Source organism: Sorex araneus, chromosome 6, assembly GCF_027595985.1.
Source record: "Sorex araneus isolate mSorAra2 chromosome 6, mSorAra2.pri, whole genome shotgun sequence".
Classification (NCBI taxonomy): Eukaryota; Metazoa; Chordata; class Mammalia; order Eulipotyphla; family Soricidae; genus Sorex; species Sorex araneus.
Window position 1 is genome coordinate 58,716,561 of NC_073307.1, and position 16,023 is coordinate 58,732,583.

At 54.9% G+C, this 16,023-nt stretch overlaps 1 protein-coding gene across 1 annotated transcript in view; it reads right to left on the reverse strand.

Moving 5' to 3' along the window:
• Positions 1-15,539, reverse strand: part of FANCI (FA complementation group I) — a 23,894-nt gene extending 8,355 nt beyond the window's left edge. Inside the window, exons 1-19 of the mRNA XM_055141393.1 lie at positions 15,419-15,539; positions 14,308-14,414; positions 12,757-12,826; positions 11,736-11,866; positions 11,067-11,223; positions 10,928-10,985; positions 10,514-10,555; positions 10,116-10,239; positions 9,652-9,737; positions 9,434-9,505; positions 9,094-9,223; positions 8,214-8,306; positions 6,936-7,072; positions 6,114-6,294; positions 3,860-3,947; positions 2,210-2,340; positions 1,380-1,450; positions 855-969; positions 228-350 (exon numbers count right to left, since the gene is read on the reverse strand). Coding sequence (XP_054997368.1) covers positions 228-350; positions 855-969; positions 1,380-1,450; positions 2,210-2,340; positions 3,860-3,947; positions 6,114-6,294; positions 6,936-7,072; positions 8,214-8,306; positions 9,094-9,223; positions 9,434-9,505; positions 9,652-9,737; positions 10,116-10,239; positions 10,514-10,555; positions 10,928-10,985; positions 11,067-11,223; positions 11,736-11,866; positions 12,757-12,826; positions 14,308-14,388 — 1,890 coding nt within the window. The 5' untranslated portion in view covers positions 14,389-14,414; positions 15,419-15,539. The remainder of the gene's footprint in view (positions 1-227; positions 351-854; positions 970-1,379; positions 1,451-2,209; positions 2,341-3,859; positions 3,948-6,113; positions 6,295-6,935; positions 7,073-8,213; positions 8,307-9,093; positions 9,224-9,433; positions 9,506-9,651; positions 9,738-10,115; positions 10,240-10,513; positions 10,556-10,927; positions 10,986-11,066; positions 11,224-11,735; positions 11,867-12,756; positions 12,827-14,307; positions 14,415-15,418) is intronic.
• Between the last annotated feature and the right edge of the window lie 484 nt (positions 15,540-16,023).

Consider the following 16,023-nt stretch of genomic DNA (forward strand, 5'->3'; position numbering starts at 1 on the left):
TCATAGATTCCAAATTAAAACACCCGAAATAAAACATCCAAATTAAAATGCCTTCGCTCCACCCACTTCCTCACCGTCAGCTTTCGGACCATCACATCACACGCAGCCACACCCGTCACGCTTTTAGAATCGTACAGGGCGTAGTAATTTTTACGATGATAAATAATGGAAGTAATGATGTCCAGTCAGGGGAACCGCCTTTGCCATCTGGCACCCACCGGACTGACCTCATAGAGCATGAGCCGGACGTCAGCCTGCTGGCCCAGGCACCTGCGCAGGCTGTCCATGATCTCCAGGCAGAACGTCTCATTGGCCACGGAGTTGTAGCGGCTGTGGACATCCACGCGGACCTGCGGGAGAGAGGGCGGCAGGCCCAGCAGAGGTCTAAGAAGCATCCAGTGCTGTGTGGAGAGACCCCCGCTCAGGCAGGAGAGCTGGGCCTGCAGTCTTAGCAATCTCCTGGTGGTCAAGTAAAAACTGCCCAGAGGGAGAGGGATGGGAGGGGGCGGAGGGGCACGTGTGGAATACTGCTGACATGTGAGTTTTCACAGAACCCAGCACACCCCAACTTCTCTCAACGTGGGAGGGAGAAGGCCACGGCCACGTATGTCTGTCTGCACACGCATCATCTGGCATCTCTGGCACACCGCCGGCAGGACCCACAGCACCGCATGGCCAGCACACCGTGGACAGGGGCCGCCAGCCCCATGCGCCTACCTGGCACCTCGGGATTGTGTGAAAGGAAAAGTGGGCTCTCGAAGAGCCTGTGCCCAGCCTCACACCAGCAGGCACACACCTGCAGGCTCCCCCCTCAACACACAGCAGAGCCCCCCCGACACATGGCAGGGCCTCACCTGGCTCACCCCGATGGACTGGCTGCACTGAGACGAGGACAAGCTGCCCAGCACCTTGAAGTTTTTCAGGAGCAGCAGAAACCCGGCCACGGCCGACTTGCGGGCCTCCAGCTGCCTGCTCAGGGAGAGGGGGACAATGACCGAGGACAGGCCTGAGAGGGGGTGCTGGGGGCAAGGCCCAGAAGCGGACAGTCCCAGTAAGGGGTGGGGGGGAAAGCCCAGAAGTGCTGTCGGGGCGTGCACATGGCCGAGGCGGTGGGAGCAGGCCGGGAGTCCTCCGGAAGGGCCCAGCTGAACTGCGCCCCACCTCCCCCCTCGCCACGGCGTACTGTCCCCCTGCTGAAGGCCATGGTGAGGTCGCTGGAGGGCCGGGACTGCAGCCCAGGCTGACACAGGCGAAAGAGGGGGACCTGTCTCTGAGCCTGAAGCAGCGACTGCCCAGCCCCTGGGCTACCAGGGCCTTCCTGCAGGGAGGCAGACCCCCCACCCCCCCACCGCCACCTCGCACGCCGCAGCCCGACTCACCGGGCAAACATGGCTTTCCTGAGCACGACGATCAGCGAGTCTCTCATGGCCACACTGACCTTGAGGAGGGGCTGCAGAGGGAGGGAAGGGCCCAGGTCAGCGGCCTCAGCCCGTCGCCCCGGCTGGGAATCGGAGCCGTATTCATCCGAGACACTGCCTGAACTACTTGTGCATGTCTTTATATTCGCTTTTTGTTCTCCATCAGTTTTTGTGTAGGGGCCACACTGGCAGTGCTCAAGGGTTACGCAGGACTCACTCCTGGCAGGGCTTGAACTCTGGTTGGCCGCATGCAAGGCAAGTGCCCCGCTGTACCACCCCTCACCCTGTATTCTCAGTCGTTGTCTCCGAGGGCCAGAGAGCACCCAGCAGGCCAAGTTGCAGCTTAGCCGGCAAGAGCATGGTCCCACCTGGGCACAGGGCCAGGAGTCATCTCCAGGCCCTGCTGATGTGGCTCCCCAAAGACCAAACTCCTCAGCGCCTTTTCATGACCTCACTAAGGTGCAATGGAGTCAAAGGCACGGGAGTGTCACACCGAGAGCGTTAACCTGGCAGGGTTCAGCCTGTGCCCGAGAGACAAAGTGCAACATTCCAGAGCCAAAGGAAACCGATACTTAGATACTCGTGGGGAGGGAGGGCTCGGGGGCTAAGGGCCTGACCCCACACTCAGCCGCCCCCAGCACAAATGCTCCCCTGAGCAACTGCCAGGAGTGACCCCCGAGCACAGAGCCAGGATAGCCTGAGCCCTGTAGGTGCAGCCCCCAGACCCAATCTCCCCCAAGAAAAATTCCAATGTGCTTAGTGTCAGCTTGCCCGGGGGTGGGGAGACTGACCTGCATGGCCTTCAGCAGCCCATGGACCGTGTGGAGGGGCAGGAAGGACAAATAGTCAAACGCCTCGATGACTTTCGAAGAGCAGCTGTGTAGAACCAAGGGCGCGTACATGACGATGTTGGTGAGCAGGTCTGTAAAACCACCTCTGGTCAGCACCTCTGCCGGCAGAAGGCGCCACGACGCACACCGCCTTTCTCTAGTGAGCCAGGCCAGCAGCGACGCACCCAGATGCCATCCCTGCACCCTAGCAGGCTCCCCTGAGCACCACAGATGTAAATAACCAAATAAATTTCTGATTACTACAGATAAATAACAATATAAATTTCTACTGGTCCTCCAGGTTTTCTACAGTCAGTATCGTGGGGATACTTGAATTTTTATCTGTGATAAGGCAAAAGCCACTTTAAAAGGTGAAAAGCAGGGCTGGAGCAATAGCACAGCAGGTAGGGCATTTGCCTTGCACGCGGCTGACCCCAGTTCAATTCCCAGCATCCCATATGGTCCCCTGAGCACCGCCAGGAGCAATTCCTGAGTGCAGAGCCAGGAGTAACCCCTAAGCATCGCTGGGTGTGACCCAAAAAAGGAAAAAAAAAAAAGTGAAAAGCCCAGTATTCCACCTGGACAAGTCTTCCTACATCCCAGCCAGAAAGAGGCACTGCAATACAGTTACCACAAAACATGGCATCTACAAGAATTTTAACTTCATTGGAAGGAGGGGAAAAGACAGAGGCACACAACAGACCAATATTCAGTAACTGCAAACGGAACATTGGCAAACGGTGAAGAGATTTATACACAAGGTCAGAGAAGACTGCCAAGTCAGGAATTCGAGGGAAAGAATGTCAGCTAGGCTCTGGGGTACAGTGACCATCAGGTGGACCAGAAATTGGAAAGGCCACAAGGATATTGGCAAAACCCTCATCTAGCGAAGGCCTTTCATGTATGACACACTGAAAACTCCAAAGTGCTGGAGAGACAGTACAGCAGGTGTTTGCATGCACACGGCCAACCCAGGCCCAATCCCCAGATCTCACACGGTGTTTCGAGCACTGTCAGGAGTCATTCCCAAAGGCAGAGCCAGGAGGAAGCCCTGAGCATTGCCAGATGTGGCCCCCAAGATATCCCAAAATATGTTGAGTCAAAATAGATTGGATCACATATCACACGGAAATGGGAATCACGGCCCATCACTGTCACTGCAGTGGGGAAAACACAAACGAAAACCAAGAACAGACCAGAAATGGGTGCATGAGGGAGAAAATGGTTCAGATAGCACCATTTACTGGAGAGAGCCAGAGAGCAGGCCAGCCAAGCAGGCAAGGGAGCACACGGCTAGGGAGCAGCTCAGAAGGTGCACAGGGCTGACTAGGCCGCTGGCTAGTGACGCCGGCAGGGCAGAGCCCAGACAGGAGCCTGGACAGTGGCCATGCATGTTGGACAGACTACAGCAGCTAGAACGAGGCCAACCATGCATCTGAGCCACTGGTGCCTTCCCTCCCTGACCCTCAGAGGGTCTAGCAGTAGACTCACCTTATACTGGCATTGTAAGCAAACAGTGACCTACGGCATCATGGGAATCCCCCCGCCCCCCCCAAAACCAACATTTCAGCACATTCCTGGCCCCAGAGCCTCTCGACCGATGCTCAGCACCTAAGTAATGGCTGATGGGGGTGGACGCTCTTGTGACCACCCTGTTGAAGACTTGCTCCAGGATCTCCTCTCTGACCAGCTGGTGGACCTGGAAAGAGCAGAGAGAGCTTCGGTGAGCATCTGTCTGCAACTGCATCCCTGCACCGTGGGAAGCATCTGGACCAAGAGCGGCTCCAGCTGGCCACAAGCCCCATTCTCTGGACATGGCGCCAGCACTCAGGACTGTGTGGGGTCCAGGGCACAGCGGGACCAGAGATCCCTACCACAATTGCCCACAGATTTTCTGACAATACATGCAACTTCTTATAAGAGTTTAAAGTTTAAAGAGTTTAATTCTAAGCTTGTCTCTAACTATATGACTTTGAAATATGCCAATATATTTCATGTGGCAAACTAAAAAATTAGTGATTAAATGCCAATGCCTTTTTTTTTTTTTTTTTTGCTTTATGGGTCACACCCAGTGATGCACAGGGTTACTCCTCTCATGCACTCAGGAATTACTCCTGGTGGTGCTCAGGGGACCACATGGGATGCTGGGAATCGAATTCGGGTTGGCCATGTGCAAGGCAAACGCCCTAGCCACTGTGCTGTCGCTCTGGCCCCCTGTGCGAATGCTTTGACAAGGCTAATAGTTATGTGAAATGAAACAATTTCTTTTCTTTTTTTTTTTGCTTTTTGGGTCACACCCAGCGATGGTAAGGGTCACTCCTAGCTCTGCACTCAGGAATTACATCTGGCGGTGCTTGGGGAACCATATAGGATGTCAGGGATTGAACCCAGGTCAGCCGTGTGCAAGGCAAATGCCCTACCACTATACTATCATTCCAGCCCCAATAAAACAATTTTTTTAGTTGCATAAAGCATTAGTTTAGAGGAAAAACAAGGTGGAAATAATAAAAATAATAATAAAATAAAATAAAAATAATAAAAACGTAAACTGGGCCGGAGCAATAGTACAACAAGGAGGGCATTTGCGTTGCATGCAACCAACCTGGGTTCAATTCCCGGCATCTCATATGGTGCTATGTGCACCACCAGGAGTAATTCGAAATGCAGAGCCAAGAGTAACCCCCTGAACACTGCCAGGTGTGGCAAGGAAAAAAAATTTTTTAATTTAATTTTTAATTTTTTTTTTATTTTTTGCTTTTTGGGTCACACCCGGTGATGCACAAGGGTTACTCCTGGCTCTGCACTCAGAAATTACTCCTGGTTGGGGCCGGAGCAATAGCACAGCGGGTAGGGCGTTTGCCTTGCACGCGGCCGACCAGGGTTCGATCCCCAGCATCCCATATGATCCCACAAGCACTGCCAGGAGGGATTCCTAAGTGCCAAGCCAGGAGTAACCCCTGAGCATCGCTGGGTGTGACCCAAAAAAGCAAAAAAAAAAAAAAAAGAAAAAGAAAAAAAAGAAATTACTCCTGGTGGTGCTCAGGGGACCATATGGGATGCTGGGATTTGAACCCAGGTCGGCTGCGTGCAAGGCAAACACCTTACCCACTGTGCAATCACTCCAGCCCCTAAATTTTATTTTCAATTAGAATTAATATTTAATAGAATGTGGAGCTGGGTTTGATTCCAGCATCCCATACGGTCCCCAGGTCCCCTCCACAGGAATGATCCCGGAGCACAGAGCCAGGAGAAAGAAAGCGTCAAGCACAACAGGGTGTGGCCCAAAACACAAAGGGGACAAAAAAGACACATAAGAAATGAGAAAGTGGGAGGCTGGAGCGATAGCACAGCGGGTAGGGTGTTTGCCTTGCACGCGGCCGACCCGGGTTCGATTCCCAGCATCCCATATGGTCCCCTGAGCACCGCCAGGAGTAATTACTGAGTGCAGAGCCAGGAGTAATCCCTGTGCATCACCGGGTGTGACCCCCCCAAAAAAAAACAAACTAGAAATGAGAAAGTGAGCCTGGAGCGATAGCATAGCAGGTAGGGCGTTTGCCTTGCATGCAGCTGACCCGGGTTCGACTCCCAGCATCCTATATGGTCCCCGAGCACTGCCAGGAGTAATTCCTGAGTGCATGAGAAGAGTAACTCCTGTGCATCGCCAGGTGTGACCCAAAGAAAAAAAAAACACAAAAAATGAGAAAGTACTCATAATCTGGCTCTGTGTTGTCTCAGTACTAGACAGTCTCTGTCCCCAGAAACTGTCACGTCTTCAAGATTCCATTCCCCCTCCCTGCCACTCCCAATGTTCCCTCTGCTTAAGAGCTCCTTGACCAACGCAACAGTGTCCCAAGTGGAGCCTGACCTTGAAAGTCTCCAGGAGGATGTTGGCTCCCAGCTTACACGCATGCTGATTCGGCATTCTGGCAAGAATCGAGCTGTTTTCCACGGGTTTTCCCTCAAAACCCTTCTTTGGTCCGTAGGTGTCCATGAGGAGGAAGCCCAGCTGGAGCAGGCCCTGGGTGACGTGGTCCCAGCAGTGGGCGCTGCAGGAGCAGAAAGCTTTTCCGTTTGTTTTTATTTCCGTTTGGGGCCCACACCTGGTGATGCTCAGGGCCTACTCCTGGGTCTGCATCTCAGGGATCATTCCTGGCAGAGCTCAGGGGACCCTATCACATGCCGGGGTTTGAACCTGGGTTGGCCATGAGCAGAGCACAGTAAACTACACTACCTCACGGACTCCTCAGTCTGTCTTTAAATAAAGTTGACTAAGAAGAGTGATTCCTGAGCACAGAATCCACCCTGGGCTCAGCCAGGTGTGGCTTCCAAACACACAAAAAATAATAATCAATGGAATTGGCTAAGACCACTCATCAATTGTGGCACAGTGCTAATTCAGCCACCCAAACTTGGAGTCAGCTTGAAGCTTTCTCACCTCAACTGTCCACCCAGACTGGCCAGTGAGGTGCCAGACGAGCGTGAAGGGGACAGGCACCTACTTTGATGCCACGCTCCTGCCACCAGGTGGTACAAGTCAGGGGTTTCCCACACAAGAAAAGCTGCTTGGCCAGTTTCCAGGGATCAGGCTCAGTCAGGAAGCCACAGACCAAGGCTCTGGCTCTGTCCAAGGCTGCTCGTGGGGCCGTGCGCAGCTCGGGGGAACCAACAGGGCCGAGCCCCCACTCACCTGCTCTTCACCACTTCCAGGATCATGGATGAAGCACAAGTTCGAGGCATGATGAGATTCTGGAGGAATCTTGAACCCTGGAGGAGATTCCGATCCTTAAAGCTCTTGGTGACACAACGCTTTAGGAGAGCAAACACCTAGTAATGGGGACAAACAGGAAAATGAGTTCACAGCAGGAGCCCCACGCCCTGCGCCCGCAGCCCCATGCCTGCTCCAACCCACTGCCACACTCCGATTGGGAGACATAAGGACAAGCACCGTGACTCGTCCTGAGAGCTGAGACAGGCTGTAGCCGGACAGGCAGCACAGCAGGGAGCCACTGGCCTTGAGCTGGCCAACTCTGGCTCGATCCCTGGTACTGCATATGGCATCCTCAGCAGGGACAGGAGGGGCCCCTGGACACTGCTGGGCTGGTCCCAAACACACCCCCTTTCCACCAAAGCAGAAAAGGGGCTAAAACTTACACTCATATTCCTCAAACCCACGAAACACACTTACAGGGAAAAAAAGCAAAGGATTTTGTATGCATATTTTAGTGATTTTTGGGTTTTTTTGCCATACCCAGAAGCACTCCAGGCTGACTCCTGGCAGGCTAGGAGGGACTATAAGAGGTGTCAGGAGTGAAGCCTGGGTCAGCCGCTGCCCGAATGATCTGGTGGGTTTTGTATTTTTATCCTCACAACTAACCTATCGTCAATACGTTCAACCACGAGGATGAGTTCATCCATGTTTCATGCCTGCCCTGGAACACTCGGCATTTCCACTCCTACTGCCCCCTCACCAGGCACGTCCAAGGCTGTGAGGGGTCAGGAGACCCACAGCCCAGTGGCGGGACAGGGCATACGCACCCATATACCCACACAAACATTGTACTCACCCACATACACGTGTACAAGCAGCACACCCACATACATGTGTGTACTCACGCACATACAAGCACATGCACACACATGCAGGCACACGCATACATTCATGCGTGTACACCCACATACACACGAGCACTGACCCACTCACAGACAAGCACCCACATACAGGCATGCACTCAGCCACACCCACACAGGCATGCACATACACCCATGGGCACACGCGCACACATCCACGGATAAGCATGCACACACTCATACTCATGAGTGCACTCACACACGTTGCAATTATATACACACATGCACTCACGTACACATGCACGCATTGGGAAAACTGAGAAAGAAACCCCATGCCAGGCTCCACCGCCCCCCCCCCCAGCACCCATCACGGAAGGAAGTGGAAGTGACCACAAACCTGCTCCTCAAACCTCTGGATGCGAGAGACCGAGAGCAGGAGGGCGATGCTGAAGGCGCACAGGGAGTTGCTGCCGTCCCCACGCTGCCCCGCCTATGGCACAGAGAGACCCGTCACTGCTCATCTCCGGCTGTGCCAGGAAGTTCCAACTGAGAATACCAAAGCATTTGTCCAGGATCGAGCCTCCCAGACCTCGTGCGAATACTACTCAGCTGCAGCACCAAGACCGTCATCTGTATCTGAGAAACAGACTGAGACTGGACCTCAATAAAGCTAGAATTTCTGAGCTTCTGATGAGATAACTGTGAAAACTGGGCTGTGGGGCTGGAGCTATACTGCAGCCGGCAGGGCACTTGCCTTGTACGCAGCTAACCCAGGCTCCACCCCCAGCACCCCATATGGCCCCTAGAGCACCACCAGGAGGGATTCCTGAGTGCAGAGCCAGGAGGAACCCCTGAGCACTGCTGGCTTTAGCCCAAAAATGAAACAAATTTTTAAAAATAGATAAAATGACAAAAGATGCTGGGCTGCGGGCTGTGATAGGACAGGACAGGGCACTTGCCCTGCATGTGGCCAACCTAGGTTTGTTCCCTGAGCCCTGAGCACACAGCCAGAATTAAGCCGCAAACGTAGCTGAGTGTGGTCCCAAAACAAAAAACCAGGGCCCAGGTCTGGTCGACAGCATGATGTGGTCCCCCCATGCAGCACAGGGCAGCCCCCATGGCCCTCCCACTCCACTGCCTGAGCAGCACCACATCCAACGGAGTTCTGCCGGGAGCAGCTCCTGGGTCCCCGAGCTCTGCTTGGGAGAGGGAGAGGGCCCAAGGTCAGCGGGGCTGGTCTCGGGGTCTTGGGGGCAGCTTGAGAAGCCAGGGCCAACCTTCAGCAGCTTCAGGAGCTCTCTGCCGAGGTCCGCGTCAAGCTTGATGGCAAAGACGATGTGCAGGATGACGGTGCCCTCCACGTGGTGAAGCTCACCCGTTGGCACAGGGGTGACGACGTCCAGGAGCCTGCAAGAGGCAATGGTGTGCTGCTCAGGCTGCAGCTCACGCCAGAGCAAGCCCAGCTGAGAGCACCGGCAGGGCTGACCTCTCGGCCACCGGCCTGAAGAGGTGCACAGGAAAGACAGGGCATGAAGGGGCAGGGCAGGGGAGGGCTGCAGGGCCAAGAACAAAGTGACTCAGGGGCTGGGGCGATGGCACAGCGAGCAGGGCACTTGCCTTGCATGTGGCCGACCCAGGTCTGCTTCCCAGCATCCCACATGGTCCCCTGAGCACAGCCAGAAGTGATCCCTAAGCAGAGCCAGAAGTAAACCCTGAGCATCATAAGTTACTGACGCCACACAAAATAAGACAGAACAAAAGAACCCAAAGTGGCTCGAACAGAGAGACAGGACAAATGTACCCGACTGTCACTTCTGCACCCTGCCACTACTCACTCGTCACTGTTTGGGTCCTCCTTGTGCTGCCAATCGAGCTCGTCGAAAAAAGTAATGATCCCTTCCAGAACCCTCTTTTTGCTTCCCTGAAATACAGAAGGGATGGAGATTTTCCCAGAAGGACTCTGAACGACACGGCACTTTCCGGCATGAAGCAGGGTTGGTGAGGAAACTGGCAAATCATGTCCCTGCACACAACATTTTCTTTCTTTTTCTTTCCCAACATGACAATTTTGTGCTGAGACTGGACTTACAAGACAAACCAGAGCAGAGCCAGCTGTGGGGCACTACATGCACACACACATGCATATACACGCGCGCGTTCGGTGTCCCGCACACGCACATGCAGTGTCACACACGCACATGCACAGTGTCCCACATATGTACACACGCGGTGTCCTGCACACACGCACATGCAGTGTTCCTCAAATGCACACACGGTGTCCCTGCACACAGGCCCGTACCTTCACGGTGAGCAGCAGGAGCTGGTACACCAGAGGCGGGACTTCTTGGAGTTTCATTTCTGAGAACATCTTCAAGGCCTTCCCAACCACAAATTCCAGCTCTTCCTCCGTCAGAGGGACGTCCCTGCAGACCCGACAGTCTGAAGGCCAAGTGGGGTCGGCCCGGGAAACAGACCATTCTGAGTCCCCACTGGCTCTCTCTCTAGTGGAGAGCCCGAAAGCACACTGACAACCATGCCCTAAGCAAAGCTTTTTCGGGAGGAAAAAGCCGGGGGGACCCGCTGACAGGCTGCAGTGGCTCCCAGCCGCTGCTCTGGGAGCGAGTGGGACCCGAGCACACAGCTTCCGTTTCCGGTAACTCGGAACACAGGAAAGGAAAGGGGGGCTGGGGCGCTTACTTGAACATGGAGATGAGCTGGATCGTGTGATATCCAGTCCACCTGCATAAACGAAACAACAATAAAAGCAATGTGTACCTCGTTTATCTACCATTTTAGGAAAGATAAATGTACTGGACCATTTCAAGTGCTATTTCGCACTACTAGGCAACAAGATTTTTTTTTTTTTGGTGTTTGGGCCACACCGGCAGTGCTCAGGGCTGACTCCTGGCTCTGAGCTCAGGAATCATGCCTGGGAGTGCTGGGGACCCTATGGGGTGCTGGGGACTGGAGCGAGGTTGGTCATGGGCAAGGCAGGTGCCTTTCCGCTGTCCAAGAGCTCCAGCCCCAGGTTTCACATCCTGAACAAGGGACTAGAAGAGTTGGTGATGACTTCCCGTCCCTCTGGGTGGCTCGAGGCCCCCTGACACCCACCTGCCAGCACAGAGGCTGCTGATCAGCTGCTTCTTGCATTCGGCCCCGCTCAGCTCGCCTAGTCATGCAAAACACCTGGGTGAGTACATGCAAACACACGGAAGAAAAGGAAAGCGCGGCAGGGAGGGGAGAAAGGGACCTTTGTCCATAGTGATCTTCTCAGTCCTGGTGGCCAGGGCAGTGAGGAGCACGGGCAGCAGCTCCAGAGACGTGCCATTCTGCAGGCTGCCTCCTCTGAGAGTATCAATGAACTCCTGGACCAGCTCCACCAAGTATGTCCCCGGGAAATGATGTGCCTGCAGGGTCCCGCCACATACGAGACGTCACAGAGGCGCCAAAGTGCCCAGCACCCCCTCCTGAGACATGGGAGGTGGCTGGAAACACCATCAGGCCCAAAGCCGGTCCAGGACGGATGCACGGGTTCACTCTGCTCTAACATGGGCTCCGAGTCCCTCCCGGTCACCTCCGCAGGGGACACCTGCGCCAGACAAGGCCCAATGGAAAACAGGGGCGGCCACAGCGGGTGCCCGTTTCCTCCCTCAAGAGACTAGAACTCAGGACCGGAGCGATGGGACAGCGGGGAGTGTTAGCCTTGCACGTGGCTGACCCGGTTTGATCCCTGACATCCCATTAGGGTCCCCCGAGCACTGCCTGGAGTGACCCCTGAGTGCAGAGCCAGGAGGAAGTGCCAAGCACCGCTGGGCATGTTCCCCACAACCACCACCACCACCACCACCACCACCAAACAACCAGAGTCAAGTGCTGGGAAGCAAGGCCGCACCCTCGGGTCACAGACCCTCCTACTCACCTCCAGCATCAGCAGCCCGACCACCTCGGAGGCCACATCTATCTGCACATCCCCACACTCCACCAGCTGCAGGCAGCTGCTGTATATCTTCCGGCGCCGAAGAGCACCCGCATCCTCCGAGCAGGGGGAGCCTGGTTTCGGGGCAGGGACCACAGGCACAGACAGTCAAGGAAACTTCGTACGCAGGGACGGCAGCGGAGGAGCCAGCAGGAGAAAGCAGGCTCCCACCGCACCCCCAGGCCTCAGGATCTACAGGTACGCCCTCTGAAGGGGACAGGAGGCCCGCGGCCCTGCGCAACTCTCTGTCCCCAAGGAACCCTCGGTAACAAGGGGCAATAGGACAGCAGGCAGGGGCACCTGCTTAGCTTGGGGCCAACCCTGGTTCACTCCCCAGCACCCCATATGGTCTCCTGAGTCCCACCAGAAGTGACCCCTGAATGCAGAGCCAGGAGTTAAGGCCTGAGCACCGCTAGATGCGGCCCCCAAACAAACAAAACAGATTGTGCATGTAAGGTGTGCAGATGCTCCTGTCCATGAAGCCCGAGTGCCCAAGCCCCTGGAAGGCACAGTCAGCCCTGAACACAGCTGTTCTCACCAGCTGCACAAGAACAACTGACCCAACATGGAGTCTCAGTACGTCCCTCAGGGGCCCCACACCGTGTGCCTCAGCAAATCTCAGTGAACGTTTGTCTGTCACTGCTCTGGTTCATTCTGTAGCATCTCCAAAACAAAGGTAATGGGGCCCGAGAGATTGGATAGGGGTCTTGCCCTGCACATGGCCAACCCAGGTTCGAATCCTGGCACTGCTTACGGTTCCCCCAAGCCCAGCCAGGAGGGATCTCTGAGCACAGAGCTGAGAATAAGTCCTGAGCAGCTCCAAATGTGGTGCAAAGAACAAAAAATAACTACTACAACCACAACCCCCTTCCCCAAATAAAGCCACAGGAAATGTTCCAGTAAGCAGAAAGCCCTCACACACACTCTACAGTAATGGGGCAGGGATAAGCACAAATACTCCCACCTTTGAAGATGGCCCGCAGGAGACTTCCCAACGCTTTCCCTTTCAAGGCCTGGTTCAGAATATAGGGCAGCTGCAATCCAAACAAAAAAACAAAAAAAGCTGCAAGGGGGAGAGACACAAGACAGCAGAAAGACATGTGCTTTGCAGTGGCCAACCTGGGTTTGATTCCTGAGCAGAGAGCCAGGAGTAAACCCTGATACAACCAAGTGCAGCCCCCAAATCAAACAATCAAAAAAAAAAAAGTGTGACAAGTTCCTCTCTGGCAACAATGAACTTCACCCCGACAATTCCCGCTCCTGTCAGCTTGGGGCCACCTCGCACCATCACCCCTTGTTTAGAAGGACGGAGCAGAGGTCAGAGAGGGCTGCTGAGCCAGCAACATACCAGAATCCGCACTAGGGGTTAAGCTACATTCTTGAGCGTAAGTATTCATCCCACAAACACTGCCTGCACATCTTCCCAAGACGCTAACGGTGTCAAGGACACATACCAGAAAATGGTCATGGTATGTCACTCAGTTTAAACCCACACTTGAAGACTCCTGCATAGGCAAAGGCTGACTCATTGCTGATTTTGGGGGTTTTTTCCTTTGGTCTTCACTAAATTCTCACCAGCCCTTCTGTATTTACAAGTTAGAGCTTACTTTTCTTTTTTGTTTTTTAACCTTTTATTGAATCACTGTGAGCTGCAGTTATAAAGTTGTCCATAGTTGGGTTTCAGTCATACCGTGTTCCAACATCCGTCCCTTCACCACTGTACATTTCCTGCCACCAATGTCCCCAGTCATCGCTGATTAATGTTCAAATAGCCCAGATGTGGCCAATGGTCCTTCCAGCTGTGTTCAATGCCCAGTGACACACCCCCTTCATTGTTCCCCTGAATAATCCTTCACTTCTGGTCATCTCCATGCCCACACACCAAATCAGCTGCTGCTCTGCCAATGTCCTTGGCGGAAGACACCGCTACAGACCAAAGGGGTAGTGAGTCTGCTGTCACTGGGCTATCTCTGCTGCTCCAATTAGCAACACATTCCCTCATCTGTTGAACTCCACAATGAAGCATGGAATTCTGCTAGCCCACACCCGCAGAATTAAAAAACCTGACTCCAGAGCTGAGGGTGGTTGGGGGGAGGCTGGAGTGATAGTACAGCGGGTAAGGCATTTGCCTTGCACGAGGCCGACCCAGGCTCGAGTCCCAGCATCCCATATGGTTCCCCGAGCTCCACCAGTAGCAATTCCTGAGCACAGAGCCAGGAGTAACCCCTGAGCATCTCTAGGTGTGACCCAAAAAGCAAAAAAAAAAAAGAGCTCAGGGGATAGATGCCACAATGTTGCTGAGCAAAAAAAAAAAAGGGGGACACAGGTAAATCTCATGTCGCCTGAGTCCAGACGCTAGATCCAAATATGACTGTTCCGCCCAGATCCCTGTTCTGCAGATGTACTGCCACTTTTCTCCCTCACCCCCATTCCTTTCCATCTAGGACTGGTTATCAATCCAACGGTCTCCTAAGCGCCTGACTTCTCCCCCAAGGACATGCTTCCAAACACTCACCTCATCTTCTTCCAGACCTTGGAGAAATGCCTGCAGATTCTGGGAATTTTCTGCTGCTAAAGATATAATTTTCTGGTCCATGGCAGACCATTCCAGAGATGAACCGTCTAGAAGACAAACTTCATTTGAACAGGGCTCTGTGCACAGGGCTGGGGAGTTTCCACAAACCCCTCGGACTGCAGCTTAGATGTGGCCAAATCCCCAAGTGCCAGCCCCCAGCACTGCTCTGGGGACAAGGAGTCCTGGAGTACTACTAGGTCTGATTCAAAAGCAAACTGCCCCCCTCCCAATTTTTTTCTTTTATTTTTTGGCTTTTTGGGTCCCACCCGGCAATGCTCACGGGTCACTCCTGGCTCTGCATTCAGGAATTACTCCTGGAGGTGCTCGGGGACCATGTGGGATGTCCGGAGTTGAACCAGGGTCGGCTGCGTTCAAGGCAAGTACCCTACCCATCGTACTATCGCTCCGGCCCTTTTTTTTTTTTTCTTTGAAAACCACTCGGTTATCTACATTCCAGGAGAGCTGCGTGCCTCAAGCATTGTAACATTTGTTGCATATGTCTTGGCAAGACCAGATCCTGGGGTACCTCATGAGTTCTCAGCCACTCTTCTTCGGAGACTGGGGGGGGGCGGCGGTGGAAGGATGGGGGGAGGGGCGGGGGCTGCGGGGATGTTTGCTCTACTGGCCCCCAGTTTTGGGTGGGGAGCTTGGGGGGGCTTCGAAAGACCGAGGGGTCTTCCCAGCGATGAGGAAGCCTGTAAGCTGCGGAGCCGGTGCAGATCTCTCTGCCAGAGCATTTGCTAGACGCGTCCTGCTCGGGACCCCCAGGAAGCAACACGCCGCGCAACAAGCGGCGACCACGAACCCAGAAACGACCCCACGAGGCGGGGGCGGGGGTGCACTAGGGGCCTGGCTCGGGGAAGGCCCTGGACGCTGCCTGCGCTGCCGAGAGCGGGGGCGGCCCCGGGGGGGGGGGGGGCTGCAGGCCAGCGCTGGATTCGGGCGCGAGGCTTCGTCCTCGCGGCCGCGCCCCCTCGCCGGGCCCGGGACCCGAGGCCCGAGGTCCGAGGCCCACCACCCGGAGTCGCAGGGAGCCCGGCGACCCGCTCACCTGCGTCCCGGCGCCGCCACGAACCTCCAAAAAGGCGCGCTGGGCCCGACGCCGACGCGCTTCCGCCGCCGCCGCAGCCCGGGGTCGCAGGCTCCGCCCCTCAGCTCACTTCCGCCGCCCGTAGCAACAGGCCCCGCCCACCAAGCTCCCATCCACATTCCCTAGCAACAGGACCTGCCCCTAAACTCACTTCCGCCGCCCGAACCAACCGGCTCCGTCCCTCAAGCTCACTTCCGCCACCCGTAGCGAAAAGACTCCGCCCCTCAAGCGCACTTTTGCCGCCCATAGCAACAGGCTCCGCCTCTCAAGCGCACATTCACAGTCCGTAGCAACAGGCTCCGCCCACCCCAGTTGTCTGCTCTCTTGCTCTCTCTTCTGCAGCCTGGAGGGATGGTTACCAAGAAGAGAAATTTTTTTTTTTTTGCTTTTTGGGTCACACCTGGCGATGCACAAGGGTTACTCCTGGCTCTGCACTCAGGAATTACCCCTGGCCGTGCTCAGGGGACCATATGGGATGCTGGGAATCGAACCCGGGTCGGCCGCGTGCAAGGCAAACGCCCTACCCGCTGTGCTATCTCTCCAGCCCCAAGAAGAGAAATTTTAAA